Source organism: Chiroxiphia lanceolata, chromosome 9, assembly GCF_009829145.1.
Source record: "Chiroxiphia lanceolata isolate bChiLan1 chromosome 9, bChiLan1.pri, whole genome shotgun sequence".
NCBI classification, from domain to species: domain Eukaryota; kingdom Metazoa; phylum Chordata; class Aves; order Passeriformes; family Pipridae; genus Chiroxiphia; species Chiroxiphia lanceolata.
Window position 1 is genome coordinate 18,568,255 of NC_045645.1, and position 25,293 is coordinate 18,593,547.

The window sequence follows — 25,293 nt, forward strand, 5'->3', positions numbered from 1 at the left end:
AAAACTAGACTGTGATAATCAAAATGCAATAGGATATTTCTAAAATGTCTGCTTTGTTATATTCACACAGAAACAGCTTGAATTGTACCAAATTTTTATTACAGTCTCAGGTAGTTGTTTTAGAAGGCTATTCAGTAACACAAATTATATAACTTGCATATTTAATAAGAGTGTATATTGAACACTGAATATACATATGCTTAACGAATTTATTCTTCCTAAATTTACTTTATTGTTAAAATAACTATTTTTACATGTATTATTGGATAGTCATACCCATCAAATAAATGTTGTACTAAAGTGACGCAGTACTGTAGTGCAGTGTTAAGCTTCAGAAACCAAGCATTCATGCAGGAAATCCTAGTAGTTCAGGCTGAATGGTCAACTTTAATTCTGCCTATTTGCAAACAGGGTGAAACCATCTTTATGCAGCACAGCCAGCTTGTGTGGCAATATCTTGCCATCTGGAATTCAGTGGCAGTTTTGCATATTAAGGCTGGCAGAGTAACTGTGTGAAAATAGTAAACTGCTTTAATGCCTTTCAAAAAATTTTCACTCACCTCACGGTGAAGTTTCCTGCACTGTAATTCACCTAATTAGATATCACTGAATTCCTCTGTATAAATCCTTTGGCGGCCAGAGATGAGTAACTTGCAAGCAAGTGTTCAATGGCACGTTACAGACAACTGTCCTCTCTGTTTTTATATCTGTTCAGGCTGTTCAGGATGCAGGAAGAATTTAATCCTATTGCCTTTCTTTCCACTTTTTCTTCAAAAATATGATTTCTCTTTTGTTTGGATGGACTTTTACTTTGTTTTGTAATGTTTTTTAACCAAGACTCATTAAGGACAATGAGACCAAATAATGAATTTTAAAGCTGAAACTCTCAGTGAAAAGACTCAATGATCATCCTCATGTCTGCCTTTCCTTCTGTCTCTCTCTCTAACACAGACAAAAGAAATTCAATAGATTAATAATAGAGATTAATAACATTGGGCATTTATTGCTCAACTTTTTATCAAATACCATGCAATCACCATTACTTTACCATTTAGGCCCTTTCAAACTAAACCCACATTGATTTCATCCACTTCTTATGCTTCATGTCCATTAGGGTCCTTAGAAAGGATATCCCAGTTTATAAAGTATGGAGACTTAGTCCTCAAGTGAGAGACAATTCGACCAAACCAAAACAGTCAATCTATTTTGCTAAAGTTTCCAACAACTAAAAAAAACCTCTCTCGATTCAGACATTTATAACACATTACAGTTTTCCTATTTGCATCACTTCAATGTGTAAAGGTGTGAGTGCACTTGCTCAGTGTTCTCTACAGCATGAAATCTAAGAGTTTGTTCTCTTCTCCATTGTAAATAAAACATCCTTTCACTGCAGTGGTGTCGGTTCCTGTTTCAAAACATTCAGTATACTCAACAAATAGCATAATTCCAAAATATATAAAAATAACTCACAACATGAGTTTGTACTCAGGTTCCACAACATCTCCCATTTTAACAAACTACAGTGCTTTCAATTGCTGAGCATCTGATTCCAGTTTAATTTTCCTGGAAGGTTTTAGCCAACTCATTTTAGCTGTTTTTCAGAATGCAGATAGCGAAAAGCTTATTGTTCTCCTCATGTAATAAAATTCTGGTTCTTTTCTTCACTACTCCATTCTTGTATTAGCATGTTTTGATGAAAAGAAGTGACATTTGGCAGAGAATGGCAGGTGACTCAGAGAAATGTATTTTGCTAAGCAGATGAAAATCATTTTATGGCATAGTAAGCATGATTTAAATGAATCTAAAATATTTAAATCCATTAGAGCAGGTTCAAACTGTTACTCAGAATTTTTATATCAAATTTTATACAAATTAGAATAAATTAAAGTAAATCATTTTAGTCACTTCTGAGTTTTCTGATCAGAATTTTTTTAAGAGCAATAGACTTCAGATACCCTTTTCCATCTACTTACAGAATTCAAATAGGGTCAGGCAGTTTTACTCTGTTCACCTTTACTTAATTATTATTCACTCCCATTTCACAACCTCCCCATGCAGCACCTGCAGGTTTGGGGAAGAGTGGCTGGAAAGTTGCCCAGTGGAAAAGGACCTGAGGGTGCTGGTTGACAGCCAGCTGGACATAAGCCAGCAGTGTGCCCAGGTGGCCAAGAAGGTCAATGGCATCCTGGCCTGGATCAGAAACAATGCGGCCAGCAGGACCAAGGAAGTGATTGTCCCCCTGCAACTGGCACTGGCAAGGCTGCACCTCAAGTCCTGTGTCCAGTTCTGGATCCCTCACTATAGGAAGGACATTGAGGTGCTGGAGCAGGTCCAGACAAGGGCAATGGAGCTGGTGAAGGATCTGGAGAATAAGTCCTGTGAAGAGAGGCTGAAGGAGCTGGGAGTGTTTAGTCTGGAGAAAAGGAGGCTCAGGGGAGACCTCATCACTCTCTGCACCTACCTGAAAGGAGGTTGTAGCCAGGGAGAGGTTGGTCTCTTCTCCCAGCAACCAGCAACAGGACAAGAGGAAATGGCCTCAAGCTGTGCCAGGGGAAGTTCAGGTTGGACATCGGGAAGAACTGCTTCACTGAAAAGGCTGGCAAGCATTGGAAAAGACCGACTGGGGAAGTGGTGGAGTCACCATTTTTGGAAGTGTTCAACAAACGACTGGACATGGCACCTAGGGCCAACTTTAGTTGATAAGGTGGTGCTTGGTCAAAGATTTAACTCAATGAGCTTGAAGATATTTTCCAACATTTATAATTCTATTAACCCTGGAAGTGTTCAATGCCAGGCTGGATGGGTCTTGGAGCAACCTGGTCAAATGGAAGGTGTCCCTGGCTATGGTAGGAAGATTGGAACGAGATGATCTTTAAGGTCCCTTCCAACCCAAGACATTCTACTATCCTATGATTGCTTAAAATTATTTTTGGACTATGACAGAGAATGTATTAAACAGTAAATAGACTGAAACTTCAACCTCAATGTAAACATAAAAATCTTCGTCTAATCCTACAAAACACACTTAGTAGTCTCCAAGATATACATAGAAGGACACATTTCTCCATAAAAGGTGCATCTGTTTAATCTGTCATGTTCATCAACAGAAAAAGGCTTAAAAAGGAAAAAAACGGGAAAAAGGAAGGAGCAGTGGAAAAATTTAGTATAAGTTTTGACTTCATAACTAAATCCTTTATATTCTTCAACTATAATGTTTGCTGCCATGCTTAAAAGGCTATAGAAATAGTTTATCAGTCAGGTTTGCCACTAAATATCCTTCACTAAGACAGTGAGACACCAAATAACTACTGATGTAGAATCTAACTGGAATTTATTTTAGTGTGAAACATATTAGTGTATTCTGAATTGTTATCAGATTTTGCCAGTGCACAGAAAGTAAAATACAGGCAATGAAATCAGTAACATTTAGGAACTGATTTTATGAGTTTCACACTTTCTCACTGGTTTCCATGGATATTTATTTGTAGGCTGGTTTACATTAATATGGGACAACTGAATATTTAAAGAAGAAAAAAAAATATTCTGCACAGATTTTAATACAAAATGAAGCAAATTGCATGCTTAGTAATCTCATTGAAGTTGTCAAATTACATGATCACCCAATTAATTTCATTAACACAGGATGTTAAAAGGCAGCGTTTTTTCCATGGACACGAGCTGGTTATGAACACCTGTTGATCCTCCACAATTTAAGAGCTAAAGTTGTAACACTTCAAATTTCTATGCAAGTAGGTGAGTGCTGACAAAACCAGGGCCTAAAACACCTCATTAATAACTTTTCAAATCTCCATTACGCTAGTCCCAAAAAAATCCACAGACCTAGGACATTGCAGAGTCCAAATCTCAACGTTTCATGAATCCCACCACCAAAACGAACATAGCAACATTCATGCAAATGTTTTAAAAAAACAAAGAATGTTTAACATCTATAAAACATGCTGTAGAGAAGTTTATATAACTTGCCCAAATATCAGCAAATCTTTCAGCACTGGCCTGAGAAATCAGAAGTCCTGAGATTCATCCCATGAACTATTACAGAAGTCTACACTATCCCCTTCAGACAAGCCTAAAATTTATTACTGTGGATTTCAACGTGACTTATCAGATAAAATAATCTAAAGATGCGTTAAAATTAAAATTAATACCTTCAAATAGAGGGGTTTTTCTATTTGCCCTGTTGTCTTAGGTCCCCTACAATCCTCCTCTGCTGAGGAGCACCAGTGCCCACGCCGATGAGGAGCCCAGGCAGCTATCTCAAGGCCATCCAACTGCAGCAGTGGCTGCTCCATGAGAACCACCCTCTTCTTGCACTTACATTAAGACTGGTCAGAGCTGTCAACATGCAACTGAAAGAGAGCCTCTGTGCCCAAGGGCACAGTGCACCACTACACTGCAATCCTTCAGGGCAGCCATTTCTTCCCTGACTGTGGTGCACTGGGGGAGAAGGGAGGTTCAGCATTCAGAGGGGGTCCCTCACCACAGCCCTCCTTCCAGACCAAATACTCTGCTGAAATGCCCCTAGGCGAGCAGCTGGTAAGTTCATACGATGCCTCTTTCAGAAAAAAACATGTCAAATTTCCTTTACCACTTTCTTTCTGCTACAACAGCAGTCAGAATGTATCTCCAGAGAGGAACAAATCACCAGAACTGTAGCTGGCACAAGAGCCACAGCACTAAATGATCCAGTGTTTATATCTAGTATGCAGCAATTAAAATAATACATTTTCTATTTAGCTTATGCTGCTCCATTCAGAATGACCAAATAGAAACAGAGGAGAACCTTTAGATTCAGTGTCTATCCAAAAATGTAGTAATTTGAGTATTTCTTACTAACTGCAGCAGACAATGTAATAGATCTCACTTCCTTTTTACTACAAGCTTACAAACTTGTACTTGAGTACTTAGTTATTTCAGTTTATTTTGTGGGACTGACAGCCATATACTCCATACTTGTATGTATTGTTACTGCAACCTCAGCATATTTTCACAGAACTTTTGTTCCAAAAATGGATGTTTCCTGATTCTGAAGTACTTGGGCAAAGGAGACAGATAAAGACATTAATATAATTTTGACCTGTGCAGTAGTAGGTGTAACTTGAGCTTGACACTCGTCATTTATAATAGTGAGCTTTTACTCCATGTTATTCTCTAGATGCAACAGTTACCATGGTAACTGCATCTCAGTATACACATTCTACATCACAAATACAAACGGACATTTCCTTTTTTCCACTTGAACACTTAATTGTCAAAATTCACATTTGTTCAAGCTGGATTACAATTCACTTTGAGAATGAGTCAACCATAGTTACGAAACTATATGAAAGGGCAGAAGGAAAATGCAGGAGGCCTGAGGTGTCTTTTTTTTGTTGTTGTTCTACCGTATGCAAGACAAATATTTTACAATTAGAGAGTTTTATCTGCAGTATGAACAGATGATCAGTCATTGTTCAGAAGCACAAACAGGCACACATCATATTCATATATTTTCCATTTTAAACCCACATTTCTGCTTCATTGCAATTTTATCTTTTATCTCAGCTAGCAGTTGTGCCCTTTTATTATCACTCACTCTTATAATGCATCAAGTGTATGATCCTCAGACTAATTCCAAGGGAAAAAAAAAAGTCCAAAACTGGCTTCATGCACAATGGAGTTTTCAGTAAACAAGCCCCTGAGGGACAAATATTACACCATGTATGAGAATTACCATGCAGCTCTCATTAAGAGTAACACATGTTGCATGCCTAAATTACACAATTTGTTAAGTTACTTCACTCCTCTACCTATACCTTACTTGTATAGGTAGAGCAGTGAACACACTTTGCTTGCAGTATCTGGGCCAGTTTTTCTATGAGTAGTAGTACCTTACTATTTTCTTCAATATTATAATCTATATTTTTGTAATGACTGTTATTTGGAAGCACTCATACTATTATATTTTTTCAACTACACATACTTTCATGGTAAAATTTAATGGAATAAAAAGTTAAAAAGTATTCATTGAAAACATGACTGTCTATTCTTACTAATTAAGAGTACGACAATACATACAAATTCTTTGTTAAACAGTACTAAATCTAAAGGTTATTAACCAATTTTTTAACATTTTTAACATTTTTCTACATTTCATATATATTGGATATATAGATACTATAAAATAATAAGGATAATAAAATTTGCTGAAATGTTCTTTTTGTTAGAGTGCTATATAGAACTGTATAACAATTTTATCCTTTGGAACTCTTTAATATAATTTTAAAAAAACTCAAAACATTAAGAGAAAAGCAATTTGGAACTATTCATCCTCTTTGTAGTTTTCATATCAATCATTATGCTAGCACTAAGCTTCTTTAATAGATTTCTAAAGATTTTTGAAGAAAAATGGCAGATATTTAGCATTATCTATCAAGCCATAATTCCTCTCTATTAATCATAGCATTAGGGCTAAACAGAGACATGTATTACACATATTACTTTTATTTGGTTCCTAAACAGCAATATTTCACCACTGTATTTATCAGCTACTTGACAACTGCTTAATATTTTTGTTTGCTCAGTTGGCTTGGGGTTTTGTGTTTAGTTTGGTGGGGTTTTAGGGAAAAAAGAAGTCTTCTGCTTTGCAACAAATACTAACTTTTTACATATAAGGAATTAGAAGGCCATTAGAAGAAAAGCTAATGAAATTGCCTCTTCACTGATAAAACCCAACTATGGAATATACACATAGAACAAATCCAGTTCAGTTTCTCTAGTCTCATCCTGTAAATGAGAACTTTGGTCTCAGCTGCACTGATTCTTACATTTTTCTGTTCAAATCTGCAAAAAATTGAACTGGATAGCTACTTAAATGACAGAGAGGAGAGGGGGTTCAGCAACAGCTAGTAGAAAAGTTTAAAAAGTACTCCAGAAGATGTACAAGTCTCCTGGAGAGAAGAAAGAAGGGACACAAACAGATAAAAGGACAACAGCAGCAGCAGGCAGCAATATTTGCTCAATGAATCATGACCCACAGCTCTTGAGAAGAGGAAGTGAAGTCTATGAAGTCTATGAATGACACCAGAGCAATAAATTGGCCTTGCAGACATATCATCTGTTACTTATAGATTGATTTGTGTTTCTAGTTTGGTCTGCTGGTTTTTTCCCCTCAGGCTTTGTAAAGGTGATTGGGACTCTGTGATCTCTCCTCTGTGCTGACCAGTGACAGGCCTGAAGTTGTGTGAGAGGAGATTTAGGTTTTATATTAGAAAAGGTTTTTCACCCAGAGGGTGGTTGGGCACTGAACAGGTTCCCCAAGGAAGTGGTCACAGCACCAAGCCTGACAGAGTTCAAGAAGTGTTTGGACAATACTCTCAGGCACACAGTGTGACTCCTGGAGATGGTCCTGTGCAGGGCTAAGAGTTGGACTCGATGATCCTTGTGGGTCCCTTCCAACTCAGCATATTCAGTGATTCTTCGTATGTTTGTAAATGTAATCAGACAAATGGCTCACGATACAGAAGAAGGACATGCACGTGAATTAAGGACTGTACAGAAATGTGCAATCTTAACACACACATTTGCCTTTTTTAATACAGCCACAACTTCCCCACTTTTACAAACAAAAATCAAATTTCTACCCAACAATACTACAGATAGATCAGTTGAGGTGCCAGCTGAGACCGAGTTTGGTACAAATCCTCCATGCCCTCTAAAGGAGTTAACAAATAAGCAGTTGCCTCTTTCTTCAGATGGAAATTGGAGCCTTGAAACTACATAATCACAAACAGTGCACAAGAACCCCAACAGAAACTCCCAAGACTTCCTAACATGAAGTGGTAACTAACAACCCTTGCTTCAGTAGCCAAAACATGTAGCTTCCTTCATGAACTAATAAACTGACACATAAACACGTGTATGCACCTCTGTCTATCCAAACAGATGCACATGAACATGTATTTTAGGTCAACCTGAAATTGTATTTACATAGTTTTGACAAAACAGGACAATAAAAAGATTAATTCATCTGAAGCTTATCCTTTGTCTCAAAGCCAGTATAAATGCACATTAATTCTACTATAGGATCTACCCTATGCCCAGAACAGTTCTACATCTCCTTAATATGCAGTTACAGATGCAGGTGCACTTGATCTTTTCCCCTATGCAGCCTACTTGAGTAACATCCACAATTTCACCTGATTTAGTTAAATCTTTCATTATAAAAGAAACTGTCTCAACTACTAGCATTTCTAAAGAATCATCTTGTTCACAAATAATGTTCCTTATGTTCCTATAATGTACTGCATTATAAAAGTGTTTCTAAGCTTTTGAATCTGCTGTAAGAAAAAGGATAATTATTCTAATTTCCTATGCCTTTATTTTATTAGTATCCATTTTTTTTTAAAACAATTCATTAACAAAGGCAACGACTCAGGCAATACTCAACAGTACATACAAAGAATTTAAGACAAGTCCTACCTACCTCAGTAGCAAACTGTTGCAATCCACCAATATTAATTGGTCCCTCCTCAGTGGCATACAAATTGCAGCCACCAACACAGAGATCTGATGTTGGACACACCATTCCACATGTCAGGCCAAGTGGATTGTCAGAAAGAATCATTTTGGCAGCCCCATAATAGTTCTGGAGGAAAAAGAGAAAAGAAGAAATAGTAAAAAAAAAGATAGTCACATACCAACGAAGCAAAAATTCAAACATTCAAGAGAATAACTGGCTAGTAGAATAACAAACACATATATATTAAATAACACTGACATTACTTAAACGTATTAACATGTTATACAGCATTATGTCAAAGAATTGAGAAGAAAGTCAACAAACTGTGAATTTTGCAAAGCTAAACTTTGCTTTTTAGCTTGCAAAATAGTTAAAAGCACCTTCTGTCTGAGTAGGTTGTAGGATTTTTAGTGACTTAACAAATCTACCTTCAAAAACTAAGATGCCGCATAATGTACTTGAAAATACTTTCTCCATTCCCAGGTCAATTGGGCAGGAGCCCAATTGGTTTGGGAGGTTCAAATTCTCTACAGGTATATTAAAAGACAAAGCATAAAATTCTCTAAAGTCAAACCAGATGCTACAGACACATATAGAGATTACTAAGAAAATGCCAATGTTCAAGAAATGTATTTGTAGGTGTAACTGGACTTTTTGCTTATAGATGCTGCTCTATCGCATACTATGAGCCCCTGTCCATCCCCTGGAAACACAAACTTGCTACTGAGCTGTACTTCTTTGGGATTTTCTTAGACACCATTACACCCCATTGAAATTCTAATCCTGGTTGAACAGGTAATCCCTTTATACAATTGTTCTGGGAGAACCTTCAATCATTTTGCCTGTGGTGACTGGTAAGGCACTCTATTATCCCAAATTCTCATTTTTTCCAATGTGAAGGAGTATTAGTTAAATGAAAATTGTACATATTAGCAAATATTTTTGCTCTTCCAGAAGAATTATACTGTTTTGATGTGTCAGAGATTGTTAGAGCTGCTAAAGACAGCCAGTAAAGACACTGTAAACTCAATCTGGCAGCAGAACACATAAGTCCAGCTATATTGGAGATGTCACTGACACATAACTTTGCAGACAGTAGAAGTGACAGCCAATGCAGGAGACCCATGTCTTTCTTAAGCAGCACTGAGAGACCAGCCTAGATATCCTGCAGCATCTTACATGGCACTAGTTGTCTGTTCCTAAGCAATTACATCTAGTCATTCCTTTTTTCCACTCTAAAGGAATACAAACTAGTACTGGTGATTCTTCTCACTAACTCAAAGACAAAACTTCTGTTCAATTTTATATTTCACACATATTAGAGCTATAGTTTCCCTTCCTAGGTTGTCCAGGATTATTATTTTTATTATCTTCAACTCTGGTTCAACAGAAACAATTACAATAAGGTGTATTTCTATTCAAGTAACTTCATTCAGGATCTTCTACATTTTTCAGCTTGTTAAAATTAATATACACATCTAGTTATTACACCTAGAATGCAAAGCTGTTAAATATTCCTTTTTTTAAAACTAAGTTTCCTACATATCCCTAAAGTACACTCTCACACTTGAGCTGTACCAGTAAAAGCAATGACAACACAGCTGGCACATTTTAGTTCTTGTGCAAGCTGAAACCAATCTTTGAGCACAGCTAGGCTACAGAAAGACTGGGTATGTTAAGGCACAAATGCCTTTAGAGAGACAAGACCAGGGTCACTGTGGGCATAAGATCAAGATTATGGTTTGTTAAGGGGATAGCTAAGGAAATCTGTCTCAGAACATCATGACAGACTTTGACAAGGAGGAGGCTGGAACTGAAGTCCCAATGGGGGTAAGTCCAGCTTCTGCTGAACTCCTACTTTTGGGAGAACATGATGGAGTACATGTTTGGACCCGATCTGGGAAGTTTTAAGATATTGCTGTCATGATCATGAGTTGCTACAGCTGCCAGTAGTAGTTGTAGCACCTGAGAAAAAAGGAACTGCACCCTCTTTAAATAAGAATATCAAAAAGTATATAGTACACGTTGCCATGCTAAACATTAACACAACTAATAAACTCTATCAAAAAGCACGTATCTTCTAGTCTTAACACCTGAAATAATTTTTAAAGATAAATTAAAAGACATTCACAGCAAGGCAAGTCTTCTGCACTGTTTCACTAGTTTGTTTCAACTGTGCTGAAGTGAGCACCTCTAAAAATGAAAGGAAAGGTTCAGTGCAGACTTGGTTTCCTGGTCTGCCAACAACTGGTCACCCAGTGCCAATTTTACCATGGGCAAACTTATAACATTCTCTCAGAAGAGCTGCAGTTCCCTAATTTTCATCTTCTACCTTCCTGAAAACCAGTGTAACCACTGTTCCCATTGCCACTGGTACTATTCACTATCAGTGAAAGGATATTGCCACGTGCTGCTACCATGACTGTGCAGTGGCTCGAGAGCAAGTCCATCAGCAAACTTCCTGATACCCAGGGCACAGTGTAGCATGGAGACTGGGCTATGGTCAGGGCTTCAGGTGCCCAGCTCTGAGTTGCTTCATCTCTTTGCTCTTCCATTCTATTTAATCATTTATCCTGCCTTTACTGTGTTGATTTATTATCTAACATATAAAACATAATTAGGAAAATGTTTTACCATAGTTGACAAAAAACTGGCAGATAAATAAAGTCTAGAAGTTACACTGAGTAGTGTTACACAAACTGTGTCACAAAACTGCAAATCATTCTGTTACTACAGTAATAAATGAGAGTTTGCAGCATGTGTATAGTATCTTAAATGTTTAGTTACACAAATACACTGCGCTTATGTAGCTCTATTTTTTAAGTTGAAAATGTATTAATATTCATTACATTTATCAGTGACACTAAAAGTAGAATATTCATAGAATGGTCACATTTAAAAAAAATGTTGATCATTTCATATAATCAGAGTGTAGTAGGCTGCAGACAAAATAGACACGAAACGCAGACATGGCACGCTGGTAACCACACACCACATGTTGTACATGAGAAAGGATGAGAATTAAAGGGAGGCTGGCTTCATTAAAATGACAAAGTTACTTCAGGGTATGGAGTAATGCAAGCTACCTTAACAGTCTGGAGTAATTTTTATAGACGCCAAAATAGTAAGATGACTCAGTTGGCTAGTTTCTTACAGACGTCACTGAGGAAGCAAGTCTAAAACTGGAATGTTTCTGAATTTTTTAATGAGATAAATGTCTGCTCCTGCCTTTGTTCATAGAACCTTTTTTCCTATGCACTTCCATAGAAATTAATTAATCTAACTGGATGTTTTGTGGCTTCCCACATCAGAATGTCAATAAATACTACATTGCTAACACAGAGAACAGAAAGAAGCCTTAAACAGATATCAATAATCACAGGAAAACAGGCAGAAGAGGATCTCTACATGTATCATTTAGAAGCATTATACAATTTGCATGCAAATTAGACTTTTTTTTACTTGAAAAAACCTTATTAAAACACATACAATCAATACTAAGAGACCAGAAGAAATTGCATTTATTATCAGGAAATGCTTATAGCATCCTTTCTTCCAATTCAATTCAAGAGCCTTTTATATAAATTCATTATGCACCAGGGTGTTTTGATATTGTATTTTTCATAAAAACAAAGAAGAATATGCATTATTACGTTTTATGTAATAAAAACAAAAACACTGACTTTATCAGAATTTGGGGACAGCGTGAATACTTTAATAGAAAAGAAGAAAAAAGTAATAATTTCTTTTTCATTTGGATTTAGTTTAAAAAATGGAAGACATACAAAAATATATGGGAAAATACAACCACCTCCTACCCCAGTTCATGTTTTGCGATGGCTTTAAAATTTACTCAAGATATATTGGATTAAAATATTTCCACAGACCAAAGTGTCACTATTTAAAGTACGTTGTTATATAAGTAGTATTTTTCACATTGACACACACCAGTTCAAATATAACAAGAAACACCCTCAGTCTGTCAGCCCCCCCCAAATATCTTCCCAAGAAGAACGAACACAACATAACAGCAACTTATCAAATCATACATATTCTATATTATAATGCTGATGATTTTTAATCAATCCAGAAATCTTTCACATCATTTGACTTGTGTCATCATAACAGGACTGTAATTTCACACAGTGTCACTATCTTTTTATGAAAAAAAAAAACGGAAGAAATATCTTGTACTGTCATTTTGTCCTTTGTAGTCTAGAATGTGAGAGATTCCTTAATTGACATAGTGTCATCGCAAAAGTCTATTCTACATAATTACACTATGGTAACTGAAACCAGCTGTCAGCCATTCCATTACACAAAGTACAAACAGACATCTCAAGAAAAGTCACTGTTTCATGTGCATCAATCTAACACCATCCCCACTTTTTCTTTTAAACGTTTTTTTTTTTCCTTACTATTTTATTTAGTGACCTGAAATATACAAAGATTAACAGAGAAAACTGAATAAAACAGCACTTTCGAGAACCTAGGGCCTCAAAGTAGTACTTAAAGATTGTGATAATTTTCATTTATCTGTATATCATTATTACCAGTCATCTAGCAGCTTTCTGACTTCCACAATTCCTGTATCAACAGGATCCCACTTACAGTATTTTACATATGAACCATGACTCATGGTTTTCTACAATCTTTGCAATGGCATATAGATGTCCTTTGTTAATTTACTCAGAGTTCCTCTGGTACAGGAAAACATCTTTCCGTTTCTGTCACCTGTCATAATCCTATGGCTCTCAACACCCTTTCTCTGTGGCAGTCTTTTCTTCATGTATTTTCTCTAAGTGATTCCACAACTTTTTGTATCTTGTCTTCCTCTGTCTACCCACTTTTCCTTCTTTCTCATTTCCAGTATATTACCACAAACACGTTTTTATTTACTCCCTCAATCTCCCAAACTTCACATTCACCTTTATACCTTGATATCCATCTCTATTTTCCAGTTTGTTCTCTCTCTCATTTCTCCTCTGAAAAAAACAGAGCTTCTCTCTTGGGAATTCCCCCCCAGTTTCCTTTGGTTTCATTTAAACCTGAAGATTTCTCTGAAATCCTAAAACTTACCCTTGTGTTCCACAAGTTTCTCTGTACTGTTCCTGACATTCATTTCTCCTTCCTCCATTTTCCTACAAGTGTTCTGCACAGCCCAGGGACAACCTTTTACCTTCTATCTAGAGGGCAGAATGGCTTTGTTGATTTGGGGGACTGGGTTGCTTTTTGAGTTTGTTCGTTTGTTTTCTGGTGTGGGTTTCTAATTTGGTTTGGGAGTCTTTCTGAACAAGGAGAAAACTGTTGAGTCAATGTCAGGAATCATTCTAATACTGCAAGTCTTGAGATAAAAATGTCAGAGCTGGTAACAGAGGGCTACAGCAACAGTGTTTTCTTTGAGGACAGATAACACAAAAAACACTTCGGCACCCCCAATTCTTCATTCTTCACTCACACCTTACGCCTGTGCTGTGTAACAAAAGTTAATATCCCCACCAAGAGCTGTTTTTCAATGCTACTACTCAACCATAAAGGTGTCTGATGACAAAAAGCTCCAAGACTCACTCACTGAACAGTTCAAAGGTGGTGAGCATGTGAGGAACAGTTGCTTGCTAAAGGGTGGTTTCTCTGGCACATGGTTTTGCTGGAAAGGAGAAAAGCTGGACAGCCTGCAAGTGTTCAGGCTGAAAGATGCTTCTGGGAAACTAGGATTTTCTGCTGCTGTAAAATATTTGCTTGTGCCAGTCCTAAAGGATGACAAGTGCCAGAGCTCCATTTTACCAATTCCTTTTTGCTTTGACATAATCAACACAGGGAAAGGAGGACATAAAATCCTAAAATCACTCCTGGTACTCATTTAGGGCTATGGGGCAAAGCTTTCTCCTGCAGCAGCTGAGGGTTTTTCTAGTGTTTGTTTCTGGGTTTTTTTCTTTCTAAAGAAATAAACAACTAAGCACTTGTGCATTATAAAAGAAAGAATATACAATTTGCAATGTGATGGCTGTATTTAAAGAGAGGACAGCTGGAAGTCAGAATAGTTGTTTGCCATTTTCTGATATTTAGAAATAAAAGTAGTGATGTGTGCATGGTGAATTTGAAGTCTGGTCTCTGAGAGACTCAATTGCAAGCAGTCTATATGAACTGAGACACACGAACTGGGAAGACACAATAGAATAGATTGTACCTTTATAAAGTGGAGTTGTAATACAGTTTGTATGGAAAAAGAGAATGGAAGTTGTGGCCTATACTCAGCTGAGTTGCAGCAGCTAACACAATACAGCATAAATGACGTCCTTTTTCTTGAAGAGGCTCAAAACTCATTGAGTCTGGCAATTCAATTACCCTCTCAACGCAGAAACAACTCTCCTCCCCTGTCCCTCTTCTACTCCTGAGCTCAGGTCTAATGGTAGAACAGCCAGAAGAGCTACACTGTACATGGCCTGTAAATATCTAAAAAGCCTCAGGCTTAAGCGAACGAGAATCCCTGACCTTTTATGACTGCTATAGCCGTTTTCCAACAAAACAAACTGCATACAATAGAGCTCTTAAATACTTCACAAAGTAATTCATTTTCAGTACATTGCTGTCTAAATACTCTATATTAATAATGAATCATGTTTAATAAATACCTGCGTGCGACTGCTTACACAAGGATAAGGACAAGGAATTTATTGAACGGAATCTTCTCTAAACAACTGGAAGGGTAGCTAGCTGAAGTGAGTGTCTCAAGTGAGTGATGAAGAGAGATTCAGAAGCAGGACAGGGACTTCAATAAGTCTAGAAAACACACCCCAATTTCCTGAATTTATTGACCTCAAACACCTGAATGTTCTATGCTTTGCCTATTTAATTTTCTAGAAGCTACCATATATATTTATAAGCTTTTGGATTAAAAAAGGAAGTTTATTTACAAGATGAAAACAGCAAAAAGAGATTTATCATTTTGAAAAGTATTTTCAACGACATGTAAAACATCGTTGATCATATTAAGGAAGTACTTCTATGACAGTAATACAGAAATATTCTTCAAGTTGAATATCCAGACTGCTGAATGATATCCAAGTGATTATTTCAATAAAAGTTTAGCAAAATGCACAATAAAGTGAAAAGTTACTTACTGGTTATATTAAAAATTTTCAAAATTACAAATTACAAGTTTTAGTGTTCAAAAGCACACTATTCTTGTTTTCTGTCTGCTCTAAAAGTGTACGGTGCAGGTACCACCACAGCACCAGAATGAAAGAGGGCAGAGGACACCACAAGAGTAGCCATCGTAGTGGGCTCTCACACAGACTCTACCATGGTCATGGATCACTGCAACCTCTGGTACCCCTCTCTCATCTTCCACCTTATATCTATTGCTTGCCTGACAGAAAGCAAGGAGTTTCAAAGTGCAGTACTGTAAAAACAGCAGTACATTCCTATACTTATACAAAAGTTCAATCAATAAAGGAAACCAGAAAAATTTCCTGTTACTTTTTCTGAATAACAGAATTTGTTGTAAGAGACACCTCTTCTAGTAAAGGCATCAGAAACTAATACATCAAAAGGAAAATTCAGCCTAGCAGACTACGGTCATCAAGTCAAGGTTATGTTCCCTCTATGCCCTGTAATTTCCTTAAGTTGCTTTGTACATGAATTACAGGAAGCACAGCCACTGACATGGATGGTAAGAACATAGAATCATAAAATGGTTTGGGTTGGAAGGGGACCTTGAAGATCATCTAGTTCCAACACCCCTGCCGAGAGCATGCAGGACTTCCTAGTCTTGTTTCTTAGTCCACAAATTCAGCTAAGCATATCCCAGTGTGGGTTTTACTCACTTCTAATTTTGGAGGGTTTGGTTTTTGGTTTCGTTTTCTGGTTGTTTGTTTTTAAAGTCAGCATTAGAGCTGTTGCAGAGAAATCCTTCCACAACCATGCTGCTATATGAGATTCCTTCCAACAGGGTAAGGTGAGAAAGCAGAGGTTAAGACTGTATGTAAACTCACACTTGAAACTTGATTTCACAGAAGCAGCACTGATTTTAGGCATGCAATTTTCCATCCTAACATCCTGAACAGCAGAAACTAAGTATAAGACTTTTTAAAACTTCCTGTATTTGAATGTTTCCTTCTACCTACACAATAACCAGACATCAACATGAGGTAAAAGCAGTTACCAAAAGCTGTTGTATACCTTTTATAAAATCTAGTTTCAGAGTGGATACAGAAGCTATTGATAGACATGGATAGGGTCCAAAAAAACATGCTATAGTTACATTTCAGTAATCTAAGATTCTTTGGTTTTTCCACCAAAAAAAAGTGCTAAATCTCCAGAGAGAAAAGTAGGACATTGCAATTATTTTCTGTAGCAGGATTTTCTGATAAAACACCAAGTGATCAGGTCACCTGCTTAGGGCAAAACCATTGTCTTCCCAGCATCTGCAGCTTCCAAGAGGATTTAAAAGTCATCACCAAACAGCCCAAACTTTAAAGGGTTGATCAACCTCACTGACCATCTGACAGGTTAATTTTGGGCCTATTAAAATCAGTAAGACTGTACTCATTGGCTTTGGCAGGGCAGAGACTTTACTTCAAACCTTTAAGGCAGTTTACTATTATCATTCCAGTATACCTTTGCTAAACCACAACTCTCAAAGCTCTGCAGTCACCCCACCTTCATATTCTCTGCTCTGTAATGGAACCACAGAATTCAGAACGAATCAGATGTTAAAATGACTTACCCTTTCTGTCAAGTCACAAAGGGGCATCATATAGTCAAGGCAGTCAGAGTCTAAGAGACCCATCAAATTTATTGTACCAGGATGTTGCTGGTGTTAGTTCTTTTTCTAACACCTTCAGTTGCAGTCTTCAATCCATCTTCCCTGGTTGCTTAATCCCAGCTTTATGTTTTGATAATCAGGTCCTTTTTCTTTCCTCAACAACATATCACCCTATCCTACTCAAAGCAGTAGCATAACTAATCCTTAATAAGAAAAGATCATCCTGGTAAAATACTTCCATAAAATTTGCTTTAGGTTTCCTAAACAAACTACAGCACAATGACGAGATGGAGAGTAGCAGTTTCATTACTGCCTTGTACCTTCTCTGCTCAGTTTGCCTGCTTCACGATGCCTGAAGAGGTAATAAGCAGCAATATGCCACAAACTATACTGTGGTCGCAAACAGATGCCTACATTCAAGAAAATAAATGCAGCAGTGACACAGTATAGACTATATAAGAAAACTGTCTATAGGCATATATTGGGCATAATACCAATTACTGCAAATCACATCACGTTATAATTGATACACACATTTTAATATCTGCTCTTATGCTAATGTTTCTTGTTAAGGTGCAGAATTTACTGGTGTCACACACAGAACAGTAAAACCAATGTGACTGTTCACTTGCACATGGAAGCGCTGCTGCTGCCCACCAACTTCACTCCAGCTTTACCTGTGTTGGCCCTTTCAGCTGCATTCAAGAGTGAGACATGTTAGAGCATAAAAGGTAGACAGAAAATCTTTGTAGCACCCTTAGTAGATTACGAGTCTAGTTGGGCTCATGTAGATGAATAAATCACACGGCAGCTAATGATTCCACAGATGGGAAGTAAGTTTTAAAAGGTATGGGGCAATCAATATCCAGTCATCTTTAGGCTATCCCAGACAGCCTAATTAATCTTGTCACATCAACTTTGCAGTAATCTTTATTTATTTCTGCCCATTAAAAGTCACTTGTAAACCACAATTCAGAATAATGTTTTTAAGATTTCATTATGATCACAGTATAGTAGCCTATTAAGAAAGGAAAAAGTACAGTATCTCCAAAGAGGGAGTTCCATTTATTCCTGTAGTATGTTACTAATAGTCCTAGTGAGTGACCACATTTGCATTAACCAGAGCCTCTTACTATAAAGTACAAGCAAACATTCCTTGAGACGACCACCTCCATACCAAATTTCTGCCCAAAGGAAATTTAAACTACAATCACTTCTTAAAAAAATAAAACTATTCCAAAACTCCCACCTTTAATGAACGAAAAGGTTTGTAACTATAATACCTCAGGTAGTAGAAAGGTTAAATAATGACATTATAATGCTCAGGGTTTTGAATATCACTGTATTTGAAAACCATCAAAACCAAAGACTCTATATAAAAAGTGACATGAAGTAGATCTGCACTACACATATCCGTACAGGCATAGAACAGAAGTAAAAAAAAAATAAAAATTAGCTGACTCAAACTTCAAAACATCTGTTCCAAACACTTTTTTTTGAAGACTTTACAAAGATAAACCTTGAAATGCAATCTCACCCACAGAACTGCAAGTAACTGCTCCTATCTCCCTCCATGTACTACTGCAAGCCTGACTTTACCTTGTTTGCAATACTCGTGATGAATGACTTGATGTCCAGATTAGTTGGGCAACTCTTCCGACAGGGGGCATCTGCACACTTTAAGCATCTACAGGAATAAAAGAAGATGTGTCAAGAAGACATGGAATACAAATGCTGCCAATAGCACAAGGTTTTCAAGTTAGCATGCTGGAAGAAAAGCCACAAAGGAATAATACAGAGTATTTTCATAAAATTTCTATTTAAAGCCTCAAAGCACTACATGATCATTATTGACTTTCATCAACACAGGTTAGTTATGTTCTGTTGACTGTACTGTCCATATGAACTACACATGCCTAAGTATTAGGAAACAAATCACACAGAGGTAATTTTTTTCCCCTGGAATCCAAGATTGTTAAACTTCTGACTATTTAATTTTTCTATCTGAAAAACATTTGTGTTGTGAATTTGAATTTATTAATGAAGTTCTGGAAATGTCATTGTAGATTAAATTCTGAACGTTGGACAATCAAACATAAAAAAACCAAGAGTATTTCCACAGAAGAAGTAATTACTTTTTACTATATGTCCAAAGAATAAGAATAGTTGATAAATTTTCAAATCACTTTTCCATGACTTTACTGTGATAAGTCTATGACAACCTCTGAAAACAATTCAGTAGTCTTATGCATACTCCTAACCAAAATCCCCAAAACCTTTATATAGTCATTTTTAATGACAAAATGTGACTGTATATTGAAACATACTAAATAATAAAGATTTATTGTCTGTTTCTGCATAGTCATCCATGAGGATGTTACTGATCCGGTTGCTTGCACAGGTCCCATCTAAGGATTAAGCCCTCAGGGTAGCCTACATCATTTGCAGTAAGCAAACCTACCACAAAAAGCTAAAAGTCAGCTGAAGAAGTAAAATTGTTCTCTATTAAATACAAAGGTATTTGTAAATAGTTTTGCTTTTACAGATCAATGATTATCATAGGTCAAATGCCTTACTACTTATCTCATAATTCATTAAGTTGTTTCAGATGCTCTTTCAATATTGCTTTACTACATACAGAATTTATGTTAACTATCGATTTAACAATCTATGGAAAATGAAATAAAATTTGGTTTTTACTTATTATTTGAGCCCAACTACTTACATAAGTTACACGATTCTACCTTAATTATTGTTATTCAGTGATAGGTAATAACACTCTGGAACTGGCTGAGACAGAGTATTTTCAAACACGGAAAAGCTCAAGAGGTCAACGGACTACAGGCACAAAGAAATGAAGAGCATATTAAAAGGAAAGAAATGACTGAAACACCTGCAGTGAAATACTGGCCTGACTTTGTCAACCGCATGCATTGGGTTTTTTTTTTTGTTGTCATTTTTTCAATTAAGGGTGGAATAAGAAAGAAGGCAAAGTTAGTTAAGTAGAAGATTAATTAACCTTTCATCTTACTATTCATTATCATCTAGCTGGGTATTGCAGACACTATGGCACCAGAAAAATTTGAAGGCACATGTGGTAGGGGCTGTTTGGATTTTCTCACAAGACTACTCACGCAGAAATACATCCAGAGGATGTATTTAAAGAAAACAAGTCCCACAGGTTGCAAAAGATGGGAAACCCGAAAAAGCCAAATCTAGGTTCAACACCATAGTGGGTTACTGGTTCAACTAGTCAGGATGTCAGAAGAGCATTAGCAGGTTTAGCTGGGCCCAGCACTACCCACTGACAGGTACATGCTATAAATGCCTTAACAAACAAAGGCAGGACAGGAGGGACCTCAAAAGGTTGTAGTCAGAACACAGAGTCAAGAGGGTGCTTTTAGCATTCCAAGCAGATTGAAAGAAAACAAAGTTCTAGTACCAGAAGCCAGCAAAAAAGGAGATACGCTAGAGGAAATAACACCGTTACAAGGGCTCAGATGAGCAGTTTGCCTGTGTAGGCAGTATGGAAAGAACAGAAGTCAAAAATCACGCCATTAAAAGAAGGCAACGATTCCATTATGACTTTTTACTCTTCACTTTCCTCAGTGTGGTTTTCTTTCAAAAACAACACTGTATCCTGTATCCAAGACCAAAGGAAGTGCACTGAACACAAAACACATTCTGTGGATTATATATAGCACAATCTCATGTCAAAACTGACTAGAATGGCACCTGGCAGGATAAGCTGTGTACAGATTACCCGTTGTGGCTAGCAAGAATCTTTACCAAATTATTTCTCTTTTGATTTTTGAGCTGGTTCACAAAATAACAGCTGTTGAAAATGTCAGCTACTGGGAGGAGGGGGTGCAACGCAATCTTGAATGTGAGCTTTGGGGAGGAGAGGAGGGTGCCATGAATATACCAGTACAGACTTTTTCTTATAATAATACCATCTTCCAAGCACTCTGCAGACTAAAGTGTACCAGGCTGCCATTAATCCTACTTATCACCCTGACAGCTCCGTAATTACACTCCTGCTATAGCTAGGTACTGTAAGGTACTGTAGTCCTAATAAAACATCAAGCACTGTGCTGAATGCGTGCTGGTGTGGTGTTTTATTAAACTTGGGGGGTTGATCATCAAGTGACATTAGTGTTGACCTATTTTTCTATCTGACAATAAATTATCCTTTGACTATACCATAAAAGATATTACAGAGTGCATTTACTGTACAAAGGAGCAAAGGTATTGCATTCTGGTGAACCAGGCAAAAAGCATAAATAAAGTAGTAGAGTCACCCACCAGAAAGTTATAACATAAATTGCTACAAGTGATTGATCCTTTCAAAAATCACAGGCAAAATATCATGCTTAAGGGAATAAACCAGCATTACCACGAGCTTCAAATCCACATGCAAATTACCACACGAAGAAACATTAAGTACCACAGTTCTCTCCTTTTTCTGTAACTGTCCTCCCACCCTATGAAATCCCATCTTTCATTTTAAAAGATTATTTTATTACTATGATTTTGGTTCAAAATAACGTAAACAACGAATTAGAAACTTAGATTAAATGTCTGTAATTCACCTGCTAGCTCCTAGCAAATTAAATAAAGAGCTACATGCTCACTTCTAAAAAAACACCCAGATAAACAACATTCTGGACTATGGACCTGTACTAATCTCAGAATATATATCTCAGCATTTCTTAGTAAAAATATAGGAAAAATCCTACCAACTATCTGAAAACACACTATATTATGAAATTTTCCCCTTTCTGTTCATGGAATAGCATCTCCTTTAGAAATATATAGATTGTGTTGAATCTTAAAAGACACCATATCCACTTTATATGCATATTGATTTTCATATGCATAGGGAACACCATAGTCTTTGCACTGAAAAGAAAAAAGGAAGCCACAGACGGATTAATTTTCAGTTCGTAGTTTTCATTGTTTAATTGTTAAATATTACCCAGTATTTTATTTTAAAGTTAAAATATCTGACCAACAGTCTCATTTCTAGGTCTAGACCAGCTCTTAACACACTTTTGCTTCTAAACAAAGAAGGTCAATTTAGTTATATTGTTACCTAAAATTGCAGTGAACAACTGTCACTGGCAATAATATTCCCTAAAGTGCAATCACATGTACGTGGAAAGGCCAGCAATGAAACAGATAATCCAGAGTAATATTCCACAACGAATTGTTGCTGATAACCTATCAAATTTTCATGTATGACAAAACAGGACAAAGAACCTTTATGGTTACCGTTGGCAGAGGTTTAGAAGCACACTGAATCCTCATCCACTTACGTGGGTTTCTGCAGGACATAAACAGTCATTTTGAAAAGAGTCTTCCAGCACTACTATTTGCAGAAATTTCTAAAACTTTATCCACTATTCAGAGAAATAGCCCAGATACACACATTACAGTTTCACACAGGTGTCATAATGATGTTCTGTATGTACGTCCAGAGGTTTTGGTCAATTAATTTTAAGAGAATGGCAGAGCAAATTCCACACAGTAAATAGGAGGCCAGTTTGAACAGATGACACAACTTTGTTGTCAAGGTTTTTCTTGGTTCCAAGTCTCTTGCACCACTCTCTAAACCCTGAGCTGGGGATGATAAACAGTGAAATAAGAAAGCTGCGTGTCAAGAAGAAATAAATCTATAATTTCCACATAAATCTAATTCATTTCTAAGTGGAATGCCCATCGCCTTTGGTTGCAGAAGTAAAGAGCATTATACATAAGTTTTTCTCTTCTCCTTAAATTAGAACTGACGACGAAGACATCATTTTGGACTACAGAAGAAACAGACCGAACCACCAAGAAACACCTCTGAACACAAAGGGCATCAGAAACTGTACAAAACACAGAAAATAAAGACAAGTAGATATCATGGTCCTGGATATGTAATACTGGAAACAGAAATTCCCAGCCTGTTAGCAATGCACAGGAAACATAAGAAAGAAAACACGTACATTGCCAATACTTGTTCATGTCTAAAGAAAGAAAGGAAAGATTCCCACATCATCGCTGTTGCATCCTCAGTCACCTGGAAGTCCTGTGAGCGTTCTGCAGACCCATAAAAAATGGCAGTACTCTGTCAGCAGGTTCAGACAACCAGAGGAAGCAAATTTTAAATAGAGACACTCTACAGGATTAGAGAGAGACATGACATTGCTGCTGGCAGCTACAGTACGTGTAAGGGAGGTGCTTTTTATTGAAAGGAAGAAATGCTCAGAGTTGAAAGTTAGTCTTCAGACACAAAAACCTCCTACCCTAGTGCAGAATAATGGCACTTACAGACAAGGTTATTTTTGGACATTTAAGAGGTAGTGAATCATATGGACATAGACTCCAAATCATTCTATTCATCAATGCCTCATCTTTCTCTTTTCTTCTTTGACTCTTTACAGCCATAATTCTTTTCTCATCTACTTCTGAATCCCCTGAGTGCAAGAACTCTCCTCTCCTCTTTGCTTCTGCTTGCCTGTCTTCCTCTTTCTGTAGGCTTTTTTTTTCCCCCCATCTATCTGAAACTTCTCCACTTCTTGTTCCTATAACTTTTCATTATCTTTCATCATAACTTCATTTTAATGGACAAAATTGATAACTGTCATGGTTTGAGATAGCCCCAAAACCCTAATTCCCTAGCTCCATTCCCCCTCCCACATCTCAACCCAATGTGAGATGGGTTTTTCCAGACAAAACACAACCAGACTCAGAATGGGGGAAAGGGAATATATTACAATGACTGTACAAATAAATATTATAACACATTATACACACGATCACAACTATCTCTACCATGACATATAGTATTTACAATGGATCAGATCTCTTCTCCCCTCCAAATAAAAGTCCAGGAGGGAAAGAAGGACAGATCCCTTCCACATTTAGGGCAGCAGCTCCTCTTCTGTCTTCCATGCAGCAGTAACTGGATTGCTGTAGCTGGATCTCTTTTCAATACACACAAGGGGGTCTCTAAGCCCCTCGGCTCTCCTTCGGTCCAAGTGAAGGCCTCACCTGTGGACTGCCAGCAGGGACAAGACTCGCGTCACCACAGGTATATCACGAAATGCAGGGGCATCTTCGTGAAAGTCCCTTCCTCAGGGGATTCACCCCTGAGTCAGAACATCTTGAGCAGCATTCAGTTGCAAGCCTTTTCCTCAAGAGTTCTACCAGAGCTCCTGTAGTCTGTCTCAGGCTGCTAGGTTTGTCAGCAGCAGTGAGGGGGGCCAAGGTCAACTCCCCCCACATTCCATCTGGCCGTCCCGGTCCAGCTCCGGGACGTCTTTTGAGCTTCTCAGCTCCTCTCTCTCTCCAGTGCTGCATGTCCAAAACTCTTCTCCAAAACAGGAGTCCATCTCCCTCTTTTCTCAGAGGGATCAAAGGAGTTTGGGGGGGGTCTGGTATCAGTTCTTACCCCCAGAACTCTGTCTCTCAGCTGCTGGCTCTCTTTTGCTCGGCTCTCCTTCCAGGAGTCTTCTCTGCGGTGCTGCATGTTGTTCCTGCTGTTCCTCCGGTTCAGGTCTTATCTATCCTGGCTCTCTGCCAGTCTCTGGACACTGCGTCTCTGCTTTCTGCTCTGTCTCCGCTGCCCAGTTTGGAGAAAACATCTCCTGGCTTAACTACAGACACTTAGTCCAGTCTAACACTGTTCCAAGTCTTTGCAGTCCTCCCCAGCCAGGGGTTGGGAGGCCCCAGAGGCCCCGAGGGGCTCAGAGCCCCTTCCTCGTTGCTCTACAACATGGCTACTTCTTCTATTACCCAAACCACAACTCTTCTCTTCCGGTCTGGTTGTGATATGTTTACATTTTTTGCAGGAGTGCCCATTGGACAGAACTTCAAAACTTCCAGGGGTTTCCACCCCTTGGGGTTTTACCACTTTTCTTAGCCTCTGGGGGGAAAACAAGATCCAAACCACTACAATAACATAAAAAAGAATGACCCACTGTCTGCCATCAGGTATCTATGAAAGTGGTGTAGGAGAGTG

General features: G+C 37.6%; 1 protein-coding gene across 1 annotated transcript in view; it reads right to left on the minus strand.

The window, feature by feature from the left end:
• DPYD (dihydropyrimidine dehydrogenase) overlaps positions 1-25,293 on the minus strand; it is a 338,464-nt gene that overhangs the window by 230,672 nt on the left and 82,499 nt on the right. Inside the window, 2 exon segments of the mRNA XM_032695866.1 lie at positions 8,483-8,644; positions 18,885-18,972. Coding sequence (XP_032551757.1) covers positions 8,483-8,644; positions 18,885-18,972 — 250 coding nt within the window.